The sequence below is a fragment of the Eutrema salsugineum genome, unplaced genomic scaffold (assembly GCF_000478725.1).
Source record: "Eutrema salsugineum unplaced genomic scaffold, Eutsalg1_0 scaffold_20, whole genome shotgun sequence".
Classification (NCBI taxonomy): Eukaryota; Viridiplantae; Streptophyta; class Magnoliopsida; order Brassicales; family Brassicaceae; genus Eutrema; species Eutrema salsugineum.
Genome location: NW_006256828.1, coordinates 1,725,058 through 1,751,998, shown reverse-complemented (window position 1 = coordinate 1,751,998; position 26,941 = coordinate 1,725,058). Strand labels below are relative to the sequence as shown.

Below are 26,941 nucleotides of genomic sequence, written 5' to 3'. Positions count from 1 at the left end.
TCAGGTTAGAATGCGTTAAAAACGCAACACATCATCGACACATGACAATTTTCTTTTTTTTTTAAAACAATTGATATATATAAAAAAATCTAAATGTATCAAAGAAACCAATAATAATACAACACACATATTATTCAATCCGTAATTAATTTAAAGATAAGTTTTGAGAAAATTACTAGTAATACTTTCTAAAATTGTTTCACCGTTTTTTGTCACAAAGTATTAGCTATCTAAAACAAAATAATTATGTTGACTTATATAATATGTTGATATATCTTGATTTATTTGTATGTTCGACGCACTGTAAGTTTCATATAAAAATAAAAAAAAACTATTTATATAGGAAAAATCAAAATATATCTAAGAAACCAATAATAATACAATACACATATTATTCAAACAGTAATTAATTTGATGATAAGTCTTAAGAAAATTACTGATAATACTTTCTAAAAATTTGATTTTTTTTTGTCACAAAGTATTAGTTATCTAAAACAAAACATTATATTAACTTAAATAATATATTGATATATCTTTGTTAATTTGTACGTTGACGCGTGGAAATTTTGATTTAAAGATAAGAAATCTATATATCTACATAGGAAAAATTCAAAGAAACCAATAATAATATAACACGCATATTCTTCAAACAGTAATTAATTTGAAGATAAGTTTAAAGAAAAATACTGGTAATACTTTGTAAAGTTTTGATGTTTTTGGTTACAAAGTATTAGCTATCTAAAATGAAACAATTATGTTAACTAAAACAAAATGTTAATATATTTTGGTTTATTTGTATGTTCGACATGCATCAATTTTTATTTAAAGAGCAAAAATCTATCTACATAGGAAAAATCTAAACGTATCAAGAAAACCAATAAACAGACAACACGCATATTATTCAAACAGTAAATAATTAATACTTTCTAAAAGTTTGGTATTTTTTGCTCCCAAAGTATTAGCTGTCTAAAACAAAACAATTATGTTGACTAAATTTTTTCATAAATACTGTTTAAATAACATATCTTGACAATAATTTAAGGGAAAACTGGCAAATTCATTCAAGATAATTAGAAATACGTAAAAATGGTAAATTTCAAATATTTTGTAAGAACAATAGTTAAAACATACATTATTGCATTTAACCTACTTGACCCTGTCCATCTATATAATGTAGTAGAGTAGTAACAACAACAATAACAAAACAAAAAGAGAGATCTAATCATAAGAAATGGGGTTTAGAAAGATTAAGATAAACTACATTGAAAAGAGCCTCACAAGACGAATGATTATCTCCAAATGTCGAGCAGGTATATTCAATAAGGCCAATGCACTTGCAAGGCTACACAATGTCGAAGTGGCTGTCTTCATCAACTCTCCTGCTGGAAGACAGTACCTGTTCAGAAGTCCTGGCTTCAACTCTTATTCAAGAAAATCAGGGCGATCTTCGGCCTCGTTGAAGAAAGCTAGGATTCTCAAACTTCAGGCCAAGCTTGTTGGTGTTATGAAAAAATTGGAAGCAGAGAAACAACGTGAGAAGGTAAATTGTCACATTTTTAATATTTGTTATATCATTTATTTACTTTGTTAAAATATGATGAATTTACACAAACGAAAACAACATTTACAACCTTAAAAAAAAATAACCAACTTGTTTAAAACAGTTTAGCACTATGTCTTGATATTGAAATCTTCGACCAAAACTAACCCGCATTTATTGCTTATCTATTGTCAAGTCATGGAAAAACTATAGCTGGAGGGGTGGAACCTATTGATCTTTACATCTTTTATCTATTTTTTTTTCTTTTTGTCCACAAAACATTATATTCTTTTTACATAAATTATAGGTTTTGAAGAAGAGGTTTGAGGAGACACTTCAAAAGTACAATATGAAAGAGATTGAAAATTCATCATTAGAAGAGTTAATTGCCTTCAAAGAAAAGCTCGAAACTCTTCGAAAAACCGTGAACCAAAAACGTATGGAAATGGAGGTTTCGTTGTCCTATTGAAGCTCTCAAGAAATAAGAAAATGAAAGAGGACATAAAGTAGTCATATCGTTTATCTTGTTGTCTTTTTTCTGGGTCAAATCTTGTTGTCTTTTTTAATTTTGAATTTTCATAATGAAATTAAAGTTTTCTTTTAATAATTTTCAAAATATGTGATCGTTTGCATTGATATTTGCCATAATGTTCCATGAACGTACGGTTGGGTTAAATTTGTCTAATTTTTTTATGTGGCACCTTTCAACAGTTTTCATGTGTTATGTGGACGAGATTAGAATCGAGACAATTTCATATCTATACATTTTTATATAGTTTCTGATAGATGTAATATATAAATCATTATATATGTAGAATTCTAAAGGTATCCTAGATTTAATATTTTATTTTACATGGTATCATTTAGAGACCCTAGTATCATTATTGTAATGTGTAGGAGACTAATCTTTTTTTGTTTGTGCCTAGTATCGTTTTTTTGAATGTTTTAGAGACCCTAGCTAGTATCATTTAGAGACCCTAGTATTATTACAAATCTTTTTTGAATGATACAAATAAAACATTTAATCCTTTTTGAATGTTTTGTTTGTGTGTAGTGCTTTTGCCTCGTCGTTAGTATTCTCTAGTATACTAAATATAAAAAAAATAGTTAAAACACATTTTGGACTATATTTTCTTATAAAAAGAGGTAGTTCATGTTGACCCAAAACAAAATGGTTACACTTACACATGACTATGCTCTTTAGATAAAATCAGAAGCAGATTCATTCATTGTACACACATACTATTCAATCCATAATTAATTTAAAGATAAGTCTTACTGGTAATACTTTCTAAAGTTGTTTCACTGTTTTTTGTTAAAAATTATTAGCTATCTAAAACAACTTATGTTGACGCGCAGAAATTTTCATTAAAAGATAAAAAAAACTCTATTTATATATGAAAAATCTAAATGTAACTAAGAAACCAATAATAATACAATATACACATATTATTCAAACAGTAATTAATTTGAAGATAAATTTTTAAGAGAATTATTGGTAATATTTTCTAAAATTTTGATGTTTTTTGGTCACAAAGTATTAGCTATCTAAAACAAAATAATTATATTGATTAAAATAATTTGTTTATATATCTTTGTTAATTTGTATGCTTGACGCGTGGTAATTTTAATTTAAAGATAAAAAAATCTATCTATATAGGAAAAAACCTAAATATATCTAAGAAACCAATAATAATACAACATGCATATTATTCAAAGAGTAATTAGTTTGAAGATAAGTTTTGAGAAAGTTACTGATAATACTTTCTTAAGTTTTGATGTTTTTTAGTTACAAAGTATTAGCTATCTAAAATAAAACAATTATGTTGACTAAAATAAAATGTTGATATATCTTGGTTGATTTGTATGTTCAACACACATCAATTTTTATTTAAAGATAAAAAACAATTTATATAGAAAAAAATCTAAATCTATCAAAGAAACCAATAATAATACAACATATATATTATTGAATCTCTAATTAATTTAAAGATAAGTTTTGAGAAAATAACTGGTAATACTTTCTAAAGTTTTGATGTTTTTTGGTCACAAAGTATTAGCTATCTAAAACAAAACAATTATGCTAACTAAAATAATATATTGTTATGTCTTGGTTGATTTGTACGTTTGACATGCGGCAACTTTCATGTAAAGATAAAAAATCTATCTATATAGAAAAAAATCTATCTATATAGAAAAAAAATCTAAATATTTCAAAGAAACCAATAATAATATAACAGACATATTGTTCAATCCGTAATTAATTTTAAAATAAATTTTGAGAAAATTACTGGTAATATTTTCTAAAGTTTTGATGTTATTTGATCACAAAGTATTAGCAATCTAAAATAAATAAATCATGTTGACTAAAATAAAATTTTGATATATCTTGGTTGATTTGTACGTTCGACACGCGGCAATTTTCTTTTAAAGATAAAAAATCTACCTATATAGAAAAAAATCTGAATGTATCAAAGAAACCAATAATAATACAACACACATATTATTCAAACAGTAATTAATTTGAAGATAAGTTTTAATAAAATTACTGGTAATACTTTCTAAAGGTTTTTTTGTCACAAAATATTAGCTATCTAAAACAAAACAATATGTTGACTAAAATAAAATATTGATATATCTTGGTTGATTTGTAAATTCGACACGCGACAATTTTTTTTTTAAATAAAAAAACTATCTATATAGAAAAAATCTAAATATATCAAAGAAATCAATAATAAAACAACACACATATTATTCAATCCATAATTAATTTAAAAATAAGTTTTGAGAAAATTGCTGGTAATACTTTCTAAAGTTTTACTGTTTTTGTGTCACAAAATATTAGCTATCTAAATAAAATAATTATGTTAAGTAAAACAATATGTTGATATATCTTGGTTGATTTGTACGTTCGACACGCAGCAATTTTTTAATAAAGATAAAAAAAATCTATCTATACAAAAAAAAAATCTAAATGTATCAAAGAAACTAATAATAATACAACACACATATTATTCAATCTGTAATTAATTTAAAGATAAATTATCAGAAATTACTGGTAATACTTTCTAAAGTTTTGATGTTTTTTGTTTATAAAGTATTAGCTATCTAAAACAAAACAATTATGTTGACTAAAATAATATGTTTATATATCTTGGTTGATTTGTACGTTTGACACAAGGCAATTTTTAAAAAAAAAAAATCTATATATAGAACATCTAAATGTATCAAAGAAACCAATAATAATACAACACATATTATTCAATTAATAATTAATTTTTAGATAAGTTTTGAGAAAGTTACTGATAATACCTTTTAAAGTTGTTTCCCTGTATTTTTGTCACAAAGTATTAGCTATCTAAAACAAAATAATTATGTTGATTTAAATAATATTTTGATATATGTTGATTTATTTGTATGTTCGACGCAAAATAATTTTCATATAAAGAAAAAAACTATCTATATAGGAAAAATTAAAATGTATCTAAGAAACCAATAATAATACAATATGCATATTATTCAAACAGTAATTAATTTGAAGTTAAATTTTAAGTAAATTACTGGTAATACTTTCTAAAGATTTGATGTTTTTTGGTCACAAAGTATTAGCTATCTAAAACAAAATAAATTATGTTATGTTAAATAATATATTAATATATCTTTGTTACTTTATATGTTTGACGCGTGATAATTTTCATTTAAAGATAAAAAATATATCTATATAGAAAAAAATTTAAATGTTTCAAAGAAACCAATAATAATACAACACACATATTATTCAATCCGTAATTAATTTAAAAATAAGTTTTGAGAAAATTACTGGTAATACTTTGTAAAGTTTTGATTTTTTTTTGTTACAAAGTATTAGCTATCTAAAACAAAAAAATTATGATGACTACAATAAAATGTTAATATATTTTGGTTTATTTATATGTTCAACACGTGGCAATTTTCTTTTAAAGATAAAAAAAATCTATCTATATAGTATTTTAGGTATCAAAATCTACAAGGACCAAGTATACGCTACGAGAATGCAGAAATAAAGTAAAGCTAAGCCTAATGACAGGTTATCTAAGTTCTTCGGGTTATTCGCAGGAAATCAAGACCCAATAAACAGATTATCAAATAGGGAATGAATTAAGGACCGTTCTCGAATTCAAACATAAACGTCTAGCTAACCCATTGTCATGGAACTAACTACTATATCTAATAACCTAAGTGTCGAAACTGTCGTTTGACCTTAAACTTCTAGACATGCATTAAAGTTCTGGTTTGATAAGTTCCAAATCGCCTTAACATCAGCTTTCATTGGCTAAGGACGATTTACTCATCTAAGTTCTGTCAGGAAATCTAAATCACTTTCATGTTTAGATTAATCCTAAGATCATAAACTAGGTGATCAATCTAGTCTAAGCCTTAAACTCAACAATAGATGAAGAACTCTATGTGATTTCCTAATCTAACAAATCCAATTTAGTGATTCATGTAAATCCCTTGAAATCCTAAAAACCTAACTGGAGAACTACTCAGACATAGATGCAGATAAAACACAGAAAGACGGAGAATAACTCATGATCAATAAAATAGAAATCCAAAAGGGTTCAGAAATCTTCTTAGAGATGTAGAGTCAGAGATTCGTCTCCCTAATCTTACAAATTGCCAAAAGCTCAAAAGTCTGAATATAATAGAAAGCGTGTCCAGAAAAGTGATAAAAATAGGCTTAAATAAGTTTGCAGTCGTCCAGGGCCGAAAACAGAAGAATTTGGGCTGAAACAAGAAAAATCAAAATTTCCTTCTTCTCTGGGGAGGTGGAACGATCGATCTGAAATATCTGGAACGATCGTTCCAGCATAGATCGATCGTGCCTTACAGAATTGGCCGTGCTGGAAAATGTCCGTAATTTCTGGCCGGATCATTCCAAAGCTGGCCGGATCGTTCCAATCTTTTTTCGCACTTATCACCGTTTTTGCTCCCAAGTCTCCAAACTCCGTCGTGAAACGTTTTCTGATCGACCGGAAATGTTTTCTGACCTGAAATGATTCTAAAATGACTAAAAGACTCGGAAAACACTCTAAAAATCAGGTTAGAATGCGTTAAAAATGCAACACATCAACTCCCTCAGACTTAGCATTTTGCTTGCCCTCAAGCAAACAAAAGACCAAGAATAAGGAAGAAGTTTAAAAACGCGGAGATTCACCTTTTCTTTAGGAAACTGCAATAACCTCCCAACTCGGTGATTCACATATTTTAGAATTAATCCCAGATCAACCACCATGTACTTCTCCGTAAGCGTCACAGCCTTTCAAATTCAACCCATAGTTTCACAGAATAGCTCGACAGCCTTCATTGCCAAGGACCTTCTAGACTTATTCCCATACTATACCACAACAAACTGACCATAACACACAAAAATACTATTCCTCTCCCCAAGACTTATTCATTTGCAATATCTTTTTTTTTTATTCATCAAATGCGTAGATGAATAATGGGGTCCCGGGAAACTTTCCTACCCCTCACTTCCAACCCTTGTGTGATCATTTCTTTCCAAAGTAAAATGGTGAGGTCCAGGGAAATTTTCCTACCCCTTTACTTTGGAAGAAAATCATTTCATCTTTTGTGCTTTAGTTAATGCTTAGAATAAGGGAGAGGAGTACCAATCTTTTCACCACACAGGTCCTTGTTTGTCACGTCTGAATGAGGAGTTAAGCCATTTGAACATCAGTCACATCGATGAGGTAAAAGGAAGAGCTCAGAAATTAGCTCAGGCATTCTAAATTCTTTTGGAAACATGGGTGCCTCTGATTACCTGGTCAACTTTTGGCTTTTTTATTAGTCTAATCCAAAACTAATCCTGCAATAATGGTCACTCAGCCAAGAAATCAGAACAATAATCCCAAGAAAAATATCATAATCTGAAACAAGGTTTTGATTCAATAAAACTCAAAATAACTCAAGAAAAAGAAAACAAAAGAAAGAAAATAGCATTAGTGAACGATAAAGGCCCTCCCCCAGACTTAATCACACCGTCCCAGTGTGAAAATAAATCAGGAAGAGGACATTAACAAGCTCCACATTCAGACATCTCTAGCTTCAGAATTCTGCTCATGATACCCTTCACAACATCTTTTCCTTTCCCTTTAAGCTCCAAAGTGAGAATAGTTCTAACCTTAGAGAATGGCTTTGAGGTTCCTTTTCACTTCACCTCATACTCAATCAAATCTCTATCACATTTCTGAGGGATCAAGGTCATATGAGAGTTTCCCTTGACTCTTTTATTCTTTATCTTCCCCTCTGCCTTAGACTTTTTGATGACTCCCTCGGTGATGATACAGGGAACACCTAAAACATTCATGACTTCATTCTCATCATAAGGCTCTTTCCAAGAATCAACCACCAATGTTTCTCCCATGATAAAACTAATGCAAGAGACATGTTTGGGAGCTCCTCTAGTGGGAATGTCTTTGTAGAAGATCATCTTGTCAATGTTAGAGAGTGAGATTCTCTTACTAAGCATGTCTATAATTGCACCCACTGTAGCCATGAATGGTCTTCCAAGGATTAAAGGCATTTCTGATCCTTCGATCATCTCCACAACCTGAAAATCAGTAGGAACCAGATCATCTCCAACTTTAACAAGCAAATCAGGGATAGTACCATATGGAGTTGTGGTAGAAGAATTCGCAAATGCAAGAGTCATCTGAAGGTATCTTATACATGTATCAACAATTCCCAACCTCTCTGCGACAACCTTTGACATTAAATTCACACTGGACCCAGAATCAACAAGAGATTCTTTGAACTCAACTCCAGAGATGGAGCATGGAAAAGCAAACTTTCCAGGGTCTTCAATCTTACTCAACTTTTTCATTGGTGGTGGTGTACTTCTTGCTCTAATAAAGGGTGCCTTAATCTCTTCTAGAGTTTCTCTGCAATTCTCAAAGAAATCATACAAAGGCCTGTTTTCCCATGCTTCTTCAAATGACATCTCATGGGGAATTCTCCTCACCATTGATTCACACTGGAAGTACTCCTAGTTTCTACTGCAATAGAACAGTGATGTAGTTGTAATATAAAGGATTCAGAATCCAGAGGACCAGTGTTACTCTATGATTTTGCGAGGATTGAATTAAAGCTAAGACGAAAGATGGTTGGTTGCGAAAACTAAAAAGTAAACAGAATGGCAAACAACGATTTAAATTCAAATTAAAACAAGCACTAGACCAAATCAATTCGCAGGAATTTCAGAGATAAGAACCAGATGACTATTCAGGGCACAAGTGTAATGCAAGTCTCGAACTCAAACAGAAAAGCTTATCGATCCACTATCGTGATCTCGATAACTTTGTCTAACAACCTAAATCCTAAACTGTCGTTTGAACCTAGAAAATTGCAGACAAGCATTAGCTAGCAGGTTTGATCTGTTCACGATTTGCCTTAACTTCAACTGTCGTTGGCTAAGAAAAAATCGCTCACCAATGCTTATTCTAGCAACCTATTACACTTTTGATGAATAGATTAACCTAAAATCGCAGATTGAGTGATCAATTCAACCTAAGCATTAAGTCTGACAATGGTGAAGATGAAAGATATCAAGCCCTATTTGCATCTAATCCTTTAACTCATGAAATCCTTTGAACGCTTTAATCTAGCTAAGAGATCTACTCAGACATGGAGAAAAGAAACACGGCAACAGATGAAAAGAAATTCATGGATTAAAATTGCAGAAGAGATAATAGGGTTCACAATTCTTCTCAAAGTGTAGCAGATTTCTTCTCCCAAAAGCTTACAAGTAAAAACTCTATGGTTCAGGAAATTGTAAAAAGAAAGCGTAAAAAGTCTGTAGAAAAATGTGATAATAAAACACAGGCGGCTGTGAACTTTTTATTCTCTTTCTCCTCCTAAAATTAGGTAAAAGTCGATTTCCTTATTTCTCTCCAGGCGGTTGGAGCAGGTGCTCCACGAAAGGGTGAAATCGGGTCCCGACCAAGAATGATCCAACTTCGTGTAAATTAGCCTCTTTTGCTCAGCTTCAGCTCCTTTTTGCACCAAAAGCCCCAGCTGCTCCAAACCGTCGCCTTAAGCCTCCTAGTTACCTGAAACGACTTGACAAAGACTCAAAAGACTTTAAAAAGATCAGTAAACACAAGTTAGAATGAGTCAAAATCTCCATTCATCAACCATCTTCTCAAAATCACTCAGCTTCTCTGCAGTAATGAAATTCCTGAGATGTTTGGGGGTTTTAGGATATGGGACCTTAGGGACATATACTTGTGGCCTGACAGGAGTGCACTCCTTTTTTACCACAACATCATGTGCCCCTTCCTCATCTATCAACTCAGGTGTTGTCACCATCTTATCGTAAACCATTACAGCGTTGCAATGCCCTCTTGGATTTATCTCTGGCTTTCCAGGAAGATTTCCAGGTTGTCTTCTAATAGCATATGCAATCTGTGCTACCTGTGTGTCAAGCTTCTTCACCTGAGTGGAAAGGAACTCATATTTGTTATCGATATTCTTAATTTTATTGCTGAGATCACGATACATCCCATCTACCTTATGGATCTCCTTTGCAGTCGTCTGCTAATTAATCATGACTTGCTGCATCATCACTTCAAGTTTAGACTCTTGTGTAGCTAGATTAGAGCCGTTCTGATTCTGAAAGTTGTGCTGTCCCTGATTCTGCATTTTTGACTGGCCCTAAAATCCCTTAGAGAAAATGATGACACCTTGGTTTTGCACGAATGGTTTCTGCTGAAACTGCAGACCCTGATTTTGCGCACCTGCTTATTGTGGGTAGACTTGATCTTGAGGATTTTCAACAATGGGATTTCGGTAGGACAGAATAGGATGATTTCTGTAATTCTGGTTGAATCCTCTATTGAAATATCCTTGGTTCTGCACGTAGTTCACCTCAGCATGATGTCTTTCTGAATCATCTTCAGCAAATTTCTGATTCAACCTCTCATCGCCAGCATTGTCACAAAAGTTGACAGCTTTTTGATTTTCCTTCAGTAACAAGGCTATGCTGCTGACTTGGTTAGTCAGCTCGTCTATCTTCCTAGACTCAATGCTATTGATGCGTCTCGATCTGTCATACTCAGGATTGCGCTGGCTGGAACTAACAGAGAGATTCTCAATAAGCTCAATGCCTCCTCCTTAGTCTTTGGAATTTGGTTGATCTATCAGCGAACACCAGTGAGATTTTCGTCGGTTTGAATCTGGTGTAACCCAATCGCTTGGCTACAGAATAAGGCATCAGATTCACACTTGAACCCAGATCGCATAGAGACCTTGCAAACAGCACATTCCCAATCCTGACTGAGAGAACAAACCTTCCTGGATCACTTCTCTTCTTCAACACTTTTTTCTGAAGCACAACACTGCACTCCTTCGAAACCATCATGACATTCTCTTCCTCAACAGCTTTCCCAGACACTAACCCCTTCATGTATCTTTTAAGGGCTGGTATCATCTGAACATCATCAGCTAGAGGGAGTTTTACAGTCAAATCCTTCAGCATCTTCCTGCACTTTGCCTCCTCTAAGTCCTTGCGAGACTTCTTTGTAGGAACTGGGTAAGGTACCTTAGGCGTGTAAACTCTTGCAGGAATGTTTGCTGGAGCAGGTGGCTGGAGCAGGTGCTCCCTCGTTGACTCAGGGTGCTCCATCGTCAAATCTACATCTGGAGCAGGTGCTCCCGATTTTGGAGCAGGTGCTCCGATGGGGGAAGAGTGCTCCTTCATCTTTTTTACGTCATGAGCTGGTTCCTCTTCTTGGAGCAGGTGCTCCACGTCCTTTTCCTTCCTCTTTTCTGAGACAGAGCTTGTTGGTGCAGCATGTAGAGTCTTCCCACTTCTCAGCTCAATAGCATTCACAAACTCATTCCTGGGGTTTTCACCTTTTCCAGGGAGAGTTCCAGGTGATCTCTTCACAGCTTCTACAGTCTGAGCTACCAGAACATCCAGCTTCTTCACATGAGTCCACACTGCTTCATACTTGCCATTCAAGTCATTGTACATGGTGTCCATTTTGACATTCATCTCCATGGAAGACTTTTGCTGATTAACCAGCAGCTGTTGCATCAAGTTTTTCAGCTCATCCTGCGAGTTATTTGAGGAACTCGAAGAAGGCTGGAGACTTGTGAAAGGCAACTTCTGCTGATTTCCACCTTGAAACCGATTCTGATTGGTGATGAACTGCTTTCCTTGGAAGTTGCTGGAGAAGTTCTTCTGAAATACTGACTGATTCTGCACTCCTTGCTGCGGATAGACCTGATCCTGAGGGTTCTCAACATTGTTGCTTCTGTAAGATAAATTCGGGTGGTTTCTGAAGTTGTTGAAGCTGCGATTCTGCACATACCCTTGTCCATTTACGAAGTTCACCTCCATTTGATCATCATTCTCTGCATCTACAAACTCTCGAGCAAGAGGTGCATCACCAACCTCATCAGCAAAATGCACAGATCTCTGGTACTCTCTCAACAGCAGATTCACCTTTGCTGTAAGCTCATCGATCTTGCTCAAATCCACACTATGAACTGTTTTGCTAGACTTGTCATAGTCTTGGGATTTGTTGCTGGAGCTTGCAGCTAAGTTCTCAATCAAATAAGCAGCCTCTTTGGACTTAGTCATGAAATCGCCATTGCTAGCTGCATTCAAAGCATTCCTGTAATCCCAGTTGACACCATCATAAAAGGTTGACAGAATCTGCTCATCAGAGAACCCATGGTGAGGGCACTCTCTTCGGTACTCCTTGTACCTTTCCCAAGCTTCGCAAAAAGCTTCACCAGGTTGCTGTTTAAATGACGAGATCTTGTTCTTCAGAGCTGCAGTTTTGGCCTTAGCGTAGAAATGGTCCAAAAATGCTGATCTGAACTCTTTCCATGTAGTCAATGACCCAGGTGGTAATGACTTCAGCCAGCGCAAAGCTTTGTATGCAAGTGAGAATGTAAAAAGCTTGCACTTCAAAAAATCGGCTGGTATCCCATTTGATCCAGTCGTGCTGCAAATCTCCTCAAAATTCTCGATGTGATCCATCGGAATCTCAGCAGGAAGCCCATGAAAAAGGTGCTGCTTCACCAATGAGATCAGCTGAGGTTTGATCTCAAAGTTTTGCCTCTGAATGGTTGGAGGAGCAATCGCAGCCCTATTGTGATAGTAAGCATGCGGACTGTCCTTGTCTCCAATAGCAGGTTGTGGCTGCTCCCTGTCTTGCTGCGCCTTTTGCAGCTGCTCCAATTGCTGTCGAAGCTGTTGCAGCTCGACAGCCATGTTGTCATTGTTGCCTTGATCGCCCCCGTTGGCTTGAATAGGCCTTTGACGTCTGTTTTCTCGCTCGACTCTTGCTAGCTCGGTGTTCGACAAAGAAACAAGATCGGTGCAGTTGCTCCTTGTGGATATGTTTGACATACACCTGAAACACACGCAAACAAGAGAACAAGAGAAAAAAATTAGTAAAGTCTTAGTCTGAATTTCAAACCAAAAATCAAAGGTAACGAATTGGTCCCCGTCACAACGGCGCCAAAATTTGATTCACACTGGAAGTACTCCTAGTTTCTACTGCAATAGAACAGTGATGTAGTTGTAATATCAAGGATTCAGAATCCAGAGGACCAGTGTTACTCTATGACTTTGCGAGGATTGAATTAAAGCTAAGATGAAAGATGGTTTGTTGCGAAAACTAAAAAGTAAACAGAATGGCAAACAACGATTTAAATTCAAATTAAAACAAGCACTAGACCAAAGCAATTCACAAGAATTTCAGAGATAAGAACCAGATGACTATTCAGGGCACAAGTGTAATGCAAGTCTCGAACTCAAACAGAAAAGCTTATCGATCCACTGTCGTGATCTCGATAACTTTGTCTAACAACCTAAATCCTAAACTGTCGTTTGAACCTAGAAAATTTCATACAAGCATTAGCTAGCAGGTTTGATCTGTTCACGATTTGCCTTAACTTCAACTGTCGTTGGCTAAGGACAAATCGCTCACCAATATTTATTCTAGCAACCTATTACACTTTTGATGAATAGAATAACCTAAAATTGCAGATTGAGTGATCAATTCAACCTAAGCATTAAGTCTGACAATGGTGAAGGCGAAAGATATCAAACCCTATTTGCATCTAATCCTTTAACTCATGAAATCCTTTGAACGCTTTAATCTAGCTAAGAGATCTACTCAGACATGGAGAAAAGAAACACAGCAACAGATGAAAAGAAATTCATGGATTAAAATTGCAGAAGAGATAATAGGGTTCAGAATTCTTTTCAAAGTGTAGCAGATTTCTTCTCCCAAAAGCTTACAAGTAAAAACTCTATGGTTCAGGAAATTGTAAAAAGAAAGCGTAAAAAGTCTGTAGGAAAACGTGATAATAAAACACAGGCGGCTGTGTACTTTTTATTCTCTTTCTCCTCCTAAAATTAGATAAAAGTCGATTTCCTTATTTCTCTCCAGGCGGTTGGAGCAGGTGCTCCACGAAAGGGTGAAATCGGGTCCCGACCAAGAATGATCCAACTTCGTGTAAATTAGCCTCTTTTGCTCAGCTTCAGCTCTTTTTTGCACCAAAAGCCCCAGCTGCTCCAAACCGTCGCCTTAAGCCTCCTAGTTACCTGAAACGACTTGACAAAGACTCAAAAGACTCTAAAAAGATCAGTAAACACATGTTAGAATGAGTCAAAATCTCCACTCATCAACCATCTTCTCAAAATCACTCAGCTTCTCTGCAGTAATGGAAGATGTTTGGGGGTTTTAGGATATGGGACCTTAGGGACATATACTCGTGGCCTGACAGGAGTGCACTCTTTTTTTACCACAACATCATGTGCCCCTTCCTCATCTATCAACTCAGGTGTTGTCATCATCTTATCGTAAACCATTACAGCGTTGCAATGCCCTCTTGGATTTATCTCTGGCTTTCCAGGAAGATTTCCAGGTTGTCTTCTAATAGCATATGCAATCTGTGCTACCTGTGTGTCAAGCTTCTTCACCTGAGTGGAAAGGAACTCATATTTGTTATCGATATTCTCAATTTTATTGCTGAGATCACGATACATCCCATCTACCTTATGGATCTCCTTTGTAGTCGTCTGATAATTAATCATGACTTGCTGCATCATCACTTCAAGTTTAGACTCTTGTGTAGCTAGATTAGAGCCGTTCTGATTCTGAAAGTTGTGCTGTCCCTGATTCTGCATGTTTGTCTGGCTTTAAAATCCCTTAGAGAAAATGATGACACCTTGGTTTTGCACGAATGGTGTCTGCTGAAACTGCAGACCCTGATTTTGCGCACCTGCTTATTGTGGGTAGACTTGATCTTGAGGATTTTCAACAATGGGATTTCGGTAGGACAGGATGGGATGATTTCTGTAATTCTGGTTGAATCCTCTATTGAAATATTCTTGGTTCTGCACGTAGTTCACCTCAGCATGATGTCTTTCTGATTCATCTTCAGCAAATTCCTGATTCAACCTCTCATCGCCAGCATTGTCACAAAAGGTGACAGCTTTTTGATTTTCCTTCAGTAACAAGGCTATGCTGCTGACTTGGTAAGTCAGCTCGTCTATCTTCCTAGACTCAATGCTCTTGATGCGTCTCGATCTGTCATACTCAGGATTGCGCTGGCTGGAACTAACAGAGAGATTCTCAATAAGCTCAATGCCTCCTCCTTAGTCTTTGTCATGAAGTTACCATTTCTAGCAGCATTCAGACTATTCTTTGCCTCCCAGTCTACTCCATCATAGAAGATGTTCAGCACCTGCTCATCTGAGTAACCTTGATGAGGACATTCTATGAGATACTCTTTGAATCTCTCCCAAACTTCATTGAAAGACTCACCACCATTCTGTTGAAATTTGAGTGATCTTAATTCTGAGTGATGCTGTCTTAGCCTTGGTGTAGAACTGATCCAAGAAAGATGACCTGATTGCTTTCCAAGAAGTCAAAGAACCAGGTTCAACTGATTTCAGCCATCTAGCTGCTCGATCGGTCAAAGAGAAAGAGAAGAGTTTGCACTTCAGATAGTCTGCAGGGACTCTATTTGAACTCGTAGTATCTCTTCAAATCTCTCAATGTGATCCATGGGATTTTCTGAAGCCTTCCCATAGAACTTTTGCCTTTCCACAAAAGCGATGATTTGAGGTTTGATCTCAAAGTTCTGTCTCTGAATAGGTGGTGGATGAATTGGTGACTTATCCTGGTAGAACGAGAATCAATTGCCCCAATAGGTATGCGCGGAGGTTGCCTCTGGTTCCTCCAGAATTTTTCCTTCCTGTTAACATTGTCCCCAAGTTGCACATGTCCAGCTGCAGCAGCTGTGGCTTGCTTCTGAGCTTCAGCTTATCTCTGAGCCTCAGTTTGCCTCTGAGCTTCAGCTGCAGCTCGTGCTGCAGGATCATCAGCAGCATTTGGATCAATGAGATCATCACGAGCAGGAGGAGGAGGGTTTATGGGGTTCCCATCATCATCGAACAGGCCCTGGAGATTAAGATCATCTTGATTTTGAGCCATGTTTCTCCTTCTTCGTCTGCTCTCACGTTCTAGTTGTGCTAGCTCCTCGTTGTTCAAATCCAACAGATTTTCAGAATCGTGGCTTCTGGTCAGAAACCTGAAACACTAAAAAACAAAAATAAAACAAATTAGCAAAAGAAAAAGAAAAAATTAGTCTGAACTTTCGTCCAAGACTCGTAGGCACTCATTTGGTCCCCGGCAATGGCGCCAATTATTGAAACACTTCAGAATAATCCTAAAATCTACTGCAAGAGCACAGCAATCAAAATAGTATTTTAGGTATCGAAATCCACAAGAACCAAGTATACACTACGAGAATGCAGAAAGAAAGTAAAGCGAAGCCTAATGACAGGTTGTTTTGTGGTTTAAGACTTCTAGAAACTAAGAAAAACAAAGTAATGAGATGTAGATTCAAATGAGAAAAACGCTAGGTCTTCGGGTAATTCGCAGGAAATCAATACTCAATAAACAGATTATCGAATAGGGAATGAATTAAGGACCGTTCTCGAACTCAAACATAAACGTCTAGCTAACCCACTGTCGTGGAACTAACTACTATGTCTAATAACCTAAGTGTCTAAACTGTCGTTTGACCTTAAAGTTCTAGACATGCATTAAAGTTCTGGTTTGATAAGTTCACAAACCACCTTAGCATCAGCTTTCGTTGGCTAAGGATGATTTGCTCATCTAAGTTCTGTCAGGAAATCTATATCACTTTCATGTTTAGATTAATCCTAAGATCATAAACTAGGTGATCAATCTAGTCTAAACCTTAAACTCAACAATAGATGAAGAACTCTATGTGATTCCCTAATCTAAGAAATCCAATTTAATGATTCATGTGAATCCCTTGAAACCCTAAAAACCTAACTGGAGAACTACTCAGACATAGATGCCGATAAAACACAGAAATATGGAGAAGAACACATAATTTGTTCGTTGACGCGTGGAAATTTTCATTTAAAGATAAGAAATCTGTATATCTACATAGGAAAAATCTAAATATATCAAAAAAACCAATAATAATACAACAAGAATATTATTCAAACAATAATTAATTTGAAGATAAGTTTAAAAAAAATTACTGGTAATACTTTGTAAAGTTTTGATGATTTTTGGTTTTAAAGTATTAGCTATCTAAAATAAAACAATTATGTTAATTAAAATAAAATATTGATATATTTTGATTTATTTGTATGTTCGACACGCATTAATTTTTATTTAAAGAGCAAAAATCTATCTACATAGGAAAAATTTAAACATATCAAAAAAACCAATAAACATACAACACGTATATTATTCAAACTGTAAATAATTAATATTTTCTAAAAGTTTGGTGTTTTTTGCTCCCAAAGTATTAGCTGTCTAAAACAAAACAATTATGTTGACTAAATTTTTTCATAAATATTGTTTAAATAACATATCTTGACAATAATTTATGGGAAAAATGGCAAATTCATTCGTGATAATTAAAAATACGTAAAAATGGTAAATTTCAAATATTTTGTAAGAACAATAGTTAAAACATACATTATTGCATTTAACCTACTTGACCCTGTCCATCTATATAATGTAGTAGAGTAGTAACAACAACAATAACAAAACAAAAAGAGAGATCTAATCATAAGAAATGGGGTTTAGAAAGATTAAGATAAACTACATTGAAAAGAGCCTCACAAGACGAATGATTATCTCCAAATGTCGAGCAGGTATATTCAATAAGGCCAATGCACTTGCAAGGCTACACGATGTCGAAGTGGCTGTCTTCATCAACTCTCCTGCTGGAAGACAATACCTGTTCAGAAGTCCTGGCTTCAACTCTTATTCAAGAAAATCAGGGCGATCTTCGGCCTCGTTGAAGAAAGCTAGGATTCTCAAACTTCAGGCCAAGCTTGTTGGTGTTATGAAAAAATTGGAAGCAGAGAAACAACGTGAGAAGGTAAATTGTCACATTTTTAATATTTGTTATATCATTTATTTACTTTGTTAAAATATGATGAATTTTCACAAACGAAAACAACATTTACAACCTTTAAAAAAAAACCAACTTGTTTAATACAGTTTAGCAATATATCTTGATATTGAAATCTTCGACCAAAACTAACCCGCATTTATCGCTTATCTATTGTCAAGTCATGGAAAAACTATAGTTGGAGGGGTGGAACCTATTGATCTTTACATCTTTTATCTATTTTTTTTTGTTTTTGTCCACAAAACATTATATTTTTTTACATAAATTATAGGTTTTGAAGAAGAGGTTTGAGGAGACACTTCAGAAGAACAATATGAAAGAGATTGAAAATTCATCATTAGAAGAGTTAATTGCCTTCAAAGAAAAGCTCGAAACTCTTCGAAAAACCGTGAACCAAAAACGTATGGAAATGGAGGCTTCATTGGCCTATTGAAGCTCTCAAGAAATAAGAAAATGAAGGAGGACATACAAATAAGAAAATGAAGGAGGACATACAGTAGTCATATCATTTATCTTGTTGTCTTTTTTTTGGGTCAAATCTTGTTGTCTTTTTTAATTTTGAATTTTCATAATGAAATTAAAATTTTCCTTTAATAATTTTCAAAATATGTGATTGTTTGCATTGATATTTGCCATAATGTTCCATGAACGTACGGTTGAGTTAAATTTGTAATTTTGTTATGTGACACCTTTCAACAGTTTTCCTGTGTTATGTGGACGAGATTAGAATCGAGACAATTTCATATCTATACATTTTATATAGTTTCTGATATATGTAATATACAAATCATTATATATGTAGAATTCTAAAGGTATCCTAGATTTAATATTTTATTTTACATGGTATCATTTAGAGACCCTAGTATCATTATTGTAATGTGTAGGAGACTAATCTTTTTTTGTTTGTGTCTAGTATCATTTTTTTGAATGTTTTAGAGACCCTAGTATCATTTAGAGACCCTAGTATCATTACAAATCTTTTTTTGAATGTTTTGTTTGTGTGTAGTGCTTTTGCCTCGTCGTTAGTCTTGTCTAGTATACTAAATATATATATATAAAAAATGGTTAAACACATTTTGGACTATATTTTCTTATAAAAAGAGGTAGTTCATGTTGACCCAAAACAAAATGGTTACACTTACACATGACTATGCTCTTTTGGTAGATAAAATCAGAAGCAGATTCATTCATTGTACTCACAAAACCCTATTTTTATTGAACTTTTGCAACTAATCAATTGGGTTGTTGCAAGCTTTGCAAATCATTGGTGCTTGGTTTATTTCAAATTACCTCAAAAATGCTTCAGCGAAATAGAGAACTTAGGTGATGGCCGTGAGGCTTATAATCTTTGGTCAGTCGCTTGGGATGAAGTTTGTGAATTAGCTACTGACAAAATAATATAAAAAAACTTGTACATCCCTAAGAAAGAGGATAATCACTTGACGTTTTAAACTATGTATTTATAAAACTATATATAGAAAAAGATAGATAACGACACATCTACGAAAATTCTTTGGAAAAGAAACAGAGTGCTCTCACGTCAGGACACCTACGTTGATCAGTGGAATTTGGAATATTGAAACGCGCTTCTAATTTACGACTCGTAATTACCAAAATACCCACGAATTCTGTTTGTATAAAACTCTGTTCGTCTGCGAAGACTTTATAACAACAAACCAGAAACAAAACATAAACCCTAATTATTTCCTCTGCACAATTCGGTTCCCAAAGGATCTCAAAACAAAATTAGGAGATGATAGGAAAAGGGAGTTTTTCGTTGTTTAAGACGAGGAAGGAAAGGACGAGATTGAAATTTCTGGGACTTGGAGGGCTAAAGTGGAAGAGATTGAATCTGAAGATGTCTTTTTTCGAAACTTTGAAATTCAGATTCATGTCTATCATCGAAGCAATGGTTTTGGTCTCTAAGCTTGCTTTCTTCTTTCTTTGCTGCGGTTGCAGATTCTAACACCTTTAGTTTTTTTTTTTTTTTTTTCCTTGCGATCAACTCTGTATTTTTTTATTATTAGTTTAAATGTAAAATTTGACTTTTATTCTTTCAATTCAATACGAAAATTTCTTCTTCATTTCTTCTTTTATGAATTCGTCCCTGTTAGTGTAACTAATGACTTCAATCTGCAAATTATCATCATGATATTAACAGAATTATGGGTAAAAGCTATGTCATTACTTATAAATTATTGAAAATATATCTTGCATTTCACATTAAGCAAAAGTTGGTTACATAGGGTGTGTATTTGAGATTAAATTAATATTCGATATACGTGATTTTTCGGATGAGATAACTATTGTTGACTGTGTAATTGCGTTTTGATACATAAATGATCATGGTTTTTAATCAGCTGATCTGTATTAGCGTTTTGTCAATGTGCTTCTTTTGTTCCATTTTAGTTTTGCTTAATCGTGTTTGAGCTGATTCCATCATTTTAGGTGAAATATCACTGTCTTTGCTTGTTTGATGAAGCGTGAGAGTTCTGCTCCTTCGGCCTATGGCCTCCCCCAGTATCTAGAATTGGTTTTTAGATATTTCGATTTCACCATCTTCACGTGGTATATAATCAAATGCTAAGAGTTTTCATATGTGAGTGTTATAAACAAAACAAAAAGGAACATCGCAGATTGACATTTTTAAACAGGCCCACATAAGGTGTGGATGGAGTCGAACGCTATGCATGTGAAGCCAGCTTTGGTGCACTGGGCACCCTTCCGCAAAAGATAATCATTTAGAAAAGCAAAAAATTAAAAAGATTTATACAAATTTACAAGTTTTAAATTTTAATTATACACAGAGTATTGGAGACTATACTATATAGTTTCAAACACTGAAATCTAGTTCTTACAATCGGAAATTTATATGAAAGTTCGAACTAGCTATAGACTGTATTGGTAATATCGTATTACGCTATATATAGTCTGATTATTCTATTTGGATTCGAGCCAAATCGAATCTCAGATTCTTCAACAGTTGTACGTAGTTGTATTGTATCTACGTACATAGAAAGGGTCACACGTCTCTTTTTGTTTCCAGCTGTTTATTTTATACAAATTGAGAGTCGATGTAATGTTGAATTGACTGATACAAACGGATGTTGAATCTGCCAATAAAGTCAACGTAGTGTTGTATTAGTCTCTAGAACGTCTATATCTGTAAATGATCTCGAAGACTAAAATATTTCCTGGTCTCCTATATATGCCCAAGGTTCTCTGTCAATTTTAGTCTAAATTTTAACCCTTTTTTTTTCTGTCATTTGAGTTCGACAGTGTTTAAACACGAATTTTACATTTGATTTCACATGTTAAATGCTACTTTTATATTTATGTTTTTTATTTCGTTAATAACATATCTTTACAAATTTGAAACCAAAAAACGCTAAACTTAACAACTCTTTGAGGGTATGTAGGTTTCGTTTTCTTCTGATGATTGATATGTTTTTTTTTGGAAAATTAGAAAGACTAGTCAACTGATTTTGCAAATCATTTAAAAAGTTGTTTTTTTACTCTCAACACAAATACGTTTAACTACGTTTAACTGTGGAGTTTTGTAAAATAGAAAATTTGAAAAACCGATTATATTTTAGGCGATGTTAGGAGTCAAATAAAACTTTTAATTTTTTTTTTTTCACATACATCACTAAAATTTCTAAAAATTACAACATCAAATCATGAAAAGTAATGTTCAAACGATGGTTTTAGAACTAAATGTCGTCGATCAATTGATGAAAGTAGTGTGATCATGTCATTGCAAAACACGATAACAAGTATTTAGTTGATTTACTTCGAACTTTTGTTTTCTAGTATTTGGGTATAGTACGTAATATATGAAAAACATTGTTCAAGATTACATTAATGTGATTTCCAGTATCATATTATAAGGATATTCCAAAAATGATAATATTAATTATTATGGCCATTTGACATGTCTGTTGGAGGTGAACTGTGCACAGTCCTCTTTAGGATTCAGCTCATGTCAAAATCGGCCAATTAAGTCTAGTAAAGCCCGACAATCCTAATAAAGTCTAGTGATCTTCAAAGACCTGATAAACGTGAAGAGCTTGACCGTACTAGCCACATGCAAGAAGGATAGATCTCCCCCACAACATCAAGAAAGGCGATCGGTCTGATCTATCAGACCGACCGTACAATTTAATCTGCCCAAAATTATTTAATCGATTTTATTATAATTACACATGTTACTTCATTTAATACGGGACCGATAATCTGAAATAAATGCTCTAAGTTCACTACTTTAACACATTCGATTTACTCATTTTCTTCGTAACTCGCTTAATCTACAAACTCAAATATCTCTTTGTAGTTCGCTAATTAAACGATCTATTTATGTATTCCAAGCAACAGTTTGATCCTCAGTACTGTCGACCAATAAACTCGCTCTTCTTTTGAACTTATAAAGATATTTCCCATTCTTGCTCTTACGTTAAATCAATGTCATTTGAGCTTTATGGGATATCATATCGGCAGATAAAATTTTTTTTTTTGAAAACCATGGAATGGGTATGAGTGTGTGATCCATAAGCAGTGTTGATCAAGGCGTTACAAATAATCGCTAGGTGGTTATTTTTTAGCGACTAATGCATAACAATCGCAACAAGCCATCCATTCTTTACTTTTAAATTGACATTTACGACTAGCATACAATTTTCCAAACAAACTCTCAATTTTTCCCTACAAGTTTTAACCAAAATTTTGTTGTTATTTGTAAATGTAAAAGTCAAATAGAATGTTATTCTTTAGTTTGCATTTGATGTTTGTGTTTGAACTTCAACGTTTATAGTTTACACATCGCCAAAATATTTTGAAATAATCGAAACCTAAACCAGCTTGTTATGAATGGTGACGAGTGTACCACATTAACATTCAAACAAGTAGCATAAAGTGTTACTCTTTGAGAAGACTTTAGAGAAGTTAAGAGTTTAATAAAGATGAACAGAACTTAGGTGGTGAACAACTTATACCAGCTTTCTACTTACAACTTTCATTGGCTTGGCTATTTTAAGATCAACACGTGAGTATCGGTTCGGTTCACCTACCTTACCCATCTCTATTAAATTATGTCTCGAGTATTTGTTTTCCGGTAATATGTTTTCAACTTAAAAACTAACAATATCTTTTAAAATCAAAAGAGTCTATATTTTTTGTAAAGTTCATGCTCAATTTTGAAATGTATTTTACAGGAGGCTAAATCTTGAGAGAAAAGAACTACGAGGCTACAAAGCGAGCAGTGTAAACATTTAAGGGCTTTTGTAAATTAAGCCAAGTGGCTACGTTATTTCTGAGTTGGATAACCAAAGCCACATAGGAAATCCAAAAATAGAGAAAGTCCAATTAAAAACTAAACTAGAAAAAGAACAGCAACTTGAACTATTTTCAGAATTAAAGTATTTGATTAAGAATCAAACTTAAACAAAAATCAAAACTATACTTAGATTAGTTTTATAAGTAGTAGATAAAAATTTCTAAAGAAGTCTCTAAAATCCAAAAAGCTAAAAAACCGAACCTAAACAAAATTGAACTAATGCATTAAAAATTTTACATTGCAATTTTTGTTTTTTTTGTTTGTTTTTGTTTTTGTAAAATAGATGCGCGGTAAAGAATCGTTAAATTATAATGATGTATTATATTCTAAATATGAAAAAAGTGTCTTAACATTAAAAGTTTAGTTGGTGTATTATTATCATTGTAGTCTATATTCTTTCAAACATCGTTTCCAGTATTACTAATTAGATAGGACTTCTAAAATCATATCCCCAACAGTTCCTATACCTAAAAGATTTGATTTTGAAAGATGAACAAGTGTATTCGCAAGAAAAGACAGACCATAAATGATAATCAGTCATATCCCATTTAATTCAGAAGATTATAACACCTCCTGAAGACCAAATTGTAAGATAATATAACTAAAAGGCTAAAACCAAAACAGTTGTAAATATTAAGGGACTTGAATTAAAAAAAAAAAAGTTACTCTCCTCTGAATTTTTCGGCGTTTTTATAATCGACAGAGAGAGAGAGAGCTCGTGAAATCTGACGAACTCAGGCTCTTTTCGCAAACGCACACATTCACACACACCATTTTCACAACATCGTACTTATCGCCTCTCCTTCGCTTTCGCTTTCGCTCTCGCTCTCTATCTCTTTGGATCCGCCATGCAAGCTCTTCAATCTTCGTCTCTTCGTGCTTCTCCTCCGAATCCACTTCTAAGGCCTTCGAATCGACAGTCGCATCAGATTACCAATGCGAGACCCACGAGGAGACGCTCGTTCATTTCCGCATCAGCCGCTGTTTCCGCTCCCAAACGCGAGACGGATCCGAAGAAACGTGTTGTGATTACCGGTATGGGTCTCGTTTCTGTGTTTGGGAACGATGTCGATGCTTACTACGAGAAATTGCTTTCCGGTGAGAGTGGAATCAGCTTGATTGATCGATTCGACGCCTCCAAGTTCCCGACTCGATTCGGTGGCCAGATCCGTGGGTTTAGCTCCGAAGGTTACATCGATGGGAAGAATGAGCGTAGGCTTGACGATTGCTTGAAGTACTGCATTGTCGCTGGGAAGAAGGCTCTTGAGAGTGCCAATCTTGGTGGCGATAAGCTTAACACGGTACATTCTCATTCTCACTACCTTAGATTGATCAATTTCGATTGATTTGAAGTTAATTCAGTTTAAGATTTCTGCTTTCTCCTTGTACCAATAAATCAATCTTGGTTTTGGACTGAAAATTGATGAATTTCGATCGATTAAGCACATATATAGCTTAAATTTCAATTTTTTTGTCCAACTGTCTTTAAACAGAAGCTTGAAACCTATTTGAAGGGATTAATTAAGTTTCTCATGAGTTGATTACGTTACTCTTCTTTGTTGTTTACATTACTGGTTTGGGTTATCTTGTAGATTGATAAGCAGAAAGCTGGAGTACTAGTTGGGACTGGTATGGGTGGTTTGACTGTATTTTCAGACGGTGTTCAAGCTCTGATTGAGAAAGGCCACAGGAGAATATCTCCATTTTTTATTCCTTATGCCATTACAAACATGGGTTCTGCTTTATTGGCGATTGATCTTGGTCTTATGGGTCCAAACTACTCGATCTCAACCGCTTGTGCAACCTCCAACTACTGCTTTTACGCTGCTGCGAACCACATTCGTCGTGGTGAAGCTGATATGATGATTGCTGGTGGAACCGAGGCTGCCATTATTCCCATTGGGTTGGGAGGTTTTGTTGCTTGCAGGGCTTTGTCACAGAGAAATGATGACCCTCAAACCGCTTCAAGGCCATGGGATAAACAGAGAGATGGCTTTGTCATGGGTGAAGGAGCTGGTGTTCTGGTATGTTTCATAAACTCTTACTGTTTTGGTCTTATTAAACTGATGGGTTTGATACACTGCTGTCTTTAGCCGAGGACTCTTACTCCTTTTGTAGAAACTTGTGTTCCCATAGTTGACTAGCTCGGGAAGTGTCCTTGCTCTTGAATTGTACGAAGTTGGTTCATGAGATTGGGTCATACATGTGACACGTTGTTTCCGCAAGTTCAACGATTGTGTTAATTTAATTCTAGCCCTAATAGGTGATGGAAAGCTTGGAACATGCGATGAAACGTGGTGCTCCAATTGTAGCAGAATATCTTGGAGGTGCTGTTAACTGTGATGCTCATCATATGACTGATCCAAGAGCTGATGGGCTTGGTGTGTCTACATGCATTGAGAGCTGCCTTCAAGATGCCGGTGTATCACCCGAGGAGGTAAAAACACAAACTTTTCATGTTTCTAATGTTTTGTGGCTGTTTGTGACAAAGGGTTTCCATTTCGTTACCTGTCATATTTCCTACCTATATCCATAGCTTGTGATTGTCTGAACTTTTTTTCAGGTAAATTACATCAATGCGCATGCAACTTCCACTCTTGCCGGTGATCTTGCTGAGATTAATGCCATTAAAAAGGTATTCAAGAGCACTTCAGGGATCAAAATCAATGCAACCAAGGTTCGTCCCCAACACTCCGCTATTTTGTCCTCCTCTGTTTCTTGAATTTGCTTTGCATTTCCTATGATGACAATCTTGTGAATGCATGTTACAGTCTATGATTGGTCACTGCCTCGGTGCAGCTGGAGGTCTTGAGGCCATCGCCACCGTGAAGGCTATCAACACTGGATGGCTTCATCCTTCAATCAACCAATTTGTAAGCATAATCTCTCTTTTCCTAAAACAAAATCATTCACAAAGTCGAGATAAATGTTGCAAGATTTGGACTTGTGCTTTCTCTTAGACTCTTTACACTTTGTGTTTCTTATTGTAGAACCCAGAACCAGCCGTGGACTTTGACACCGTCGCTAATGAGAAGAAGCAGCACGAGGTTAACGTTGGTAAGTGACGACTCGCCTTCTTGTCATTGGGTTAAACCGACGACTGTTTCTCTGATAATAATGTCTATTTTTTTTTTGCTGCAGCCATTTCAAACTCGTTTGGGTTCGGTGGACATAACTCAGTGGTGGCTTTCTCTGCCTTCAAACCCTGATTTTTCAGACCCATTAGATTCTCTGCCCCATCTGTTACATCATCATCATCGATCATCCATCACCAATCATCGTCCTTGCAGCTTCTTGGTTCACAAGTTGGAGCTCTTTCTCTGGCCATTTACGTTTCATTCAGCTTTTTGTTTCTTATTGTTATTGAGCTGTTGAGATTTCAGATTTTGCTTCTTCCCTCTTGTAAGGAATGTTTGTATCTTAGTTCGTTCCATATTTGCCTAATTTATAAACTGAACTAAGAATCTTTGTAGTAACGGTGTTAGTGTCAGAATAAAATCCAATTAGGGGATTTTTCATTTACAATATTTCTCGGTATTTATGACTATTTATCATAAACTCTTTTAATGGGCTGCCAAATTATAGTAAAA

At 34.7% G+C, this 26,941-nt stretch overlaps 4 protein-coding genes and 2 non-coding genes across 6 annotated transcripts; all 6 read left to right on the top strand.

The window, feature by feature from the left end:
• Positions 1 to 1,231: 1,231 nt before the first annotated feature.
• Positions 1,232 to 2,009, top strand: LOC18015990 (agamous-like MADS-box protein AGL29). Its single transcript, XM_006398264.1, has 2 exons — positions 1,232 to 1,540; positions 1,848 to 2,009. The coding sequence occupies exons 1-2, from the start codon at positions 1,232 to 1,234 to the stop codon at positions 2,007 to 2,009; spliced, it is 471 nt and encodes a 156-aa protein (XP_006398327.1).
• A 10,249-nt stretch (positions 2,010 to 12,258) lies between these two features.
• On the top strand, positions 12,259 to 12,365 carry LOC112086452. Its single transcript, XR_002899530.1, has one exon. It is a non-coding gene; the product is annotated as a small nucleolar RNA R71 (small nucleolar RNA).
• Positions 12,366 to 15,308: 2,943 nt separating this feature from the next.
• Positions 15,309 to 15,416, top strand: LOC112086456. The gene has a single exon (XR_002899534.1). It is a non-coding gene; the product is annotated as a small nucleolar RNA R71 (small nucleolar RNA).
• A 2,261-nt stretch (positions 15,417 to 17,677) lies between these two features.
• LOC18015989 (agamous-like MADS-box protein AGL29) lies at positions 17,678 to 18,452 on the top strand. The gene is made up of 2 exons (XM_006398263.1): positions 17,678 to 17,986; positions 18,291 to 18,452. Exons 1-2 carry the CDS (start codon positions 17,678 to 17,680, stop codon positions 18,450 to 18,452), a joined length of 471 nt encoding a protein of 156 aa, XP_006398326.1.
• A 1,243-nt stretch (positions 18,453 to 19,695) lies between these two features.
• LOC18015988 lies at positions 19,696 to 20,103 on the top strand. Its single transcript, XM_006398262.2, has one exon. It carries the CDS (start codon positions 19,773 to 19,775, stop codon positions 19,983 to 19,985), a length of 213 nt encoding a protein of 70 aa, XP_006398325.1. The 5' UTR covers positions 19,696 to 19,772; the 3' UTR covers positions 19,986 to 20,103.
• Positions 20,104 to 24,084: 3,981 nt separating this feature from the next.
• On the top strand, positions 24,085 to 26,873 carry LOC18015987 (3-oxoacyl-[acyl-carrier-protein] synthase I, chloroplastic). The gene is made up of 7 exons (XM_006398261.2): positions 24,085 to 24,652; positions 24,944 to 25,375; positions 25,615 to 25,788; positions 25,915 to 26,028; positions 26,123 to 26,224; positions 26,342 to 26,408; positions 26,493 to 26,873. Exons 1-7 carry the CDS (start codon positions 24,200 to 24,202, stop codon positions 26,558 to 26,560), a joined length of 1,410 nt encoding a protein of 469 aa, XP_006398324.1. The 5' UTR covers positions 24,085 to 24,199; the 3' UTR covers positions 26,561 to 26,873.
• The last annotated feature ends 68 nt before the right edge of the window (positions 26,874 to 26,941 follow it).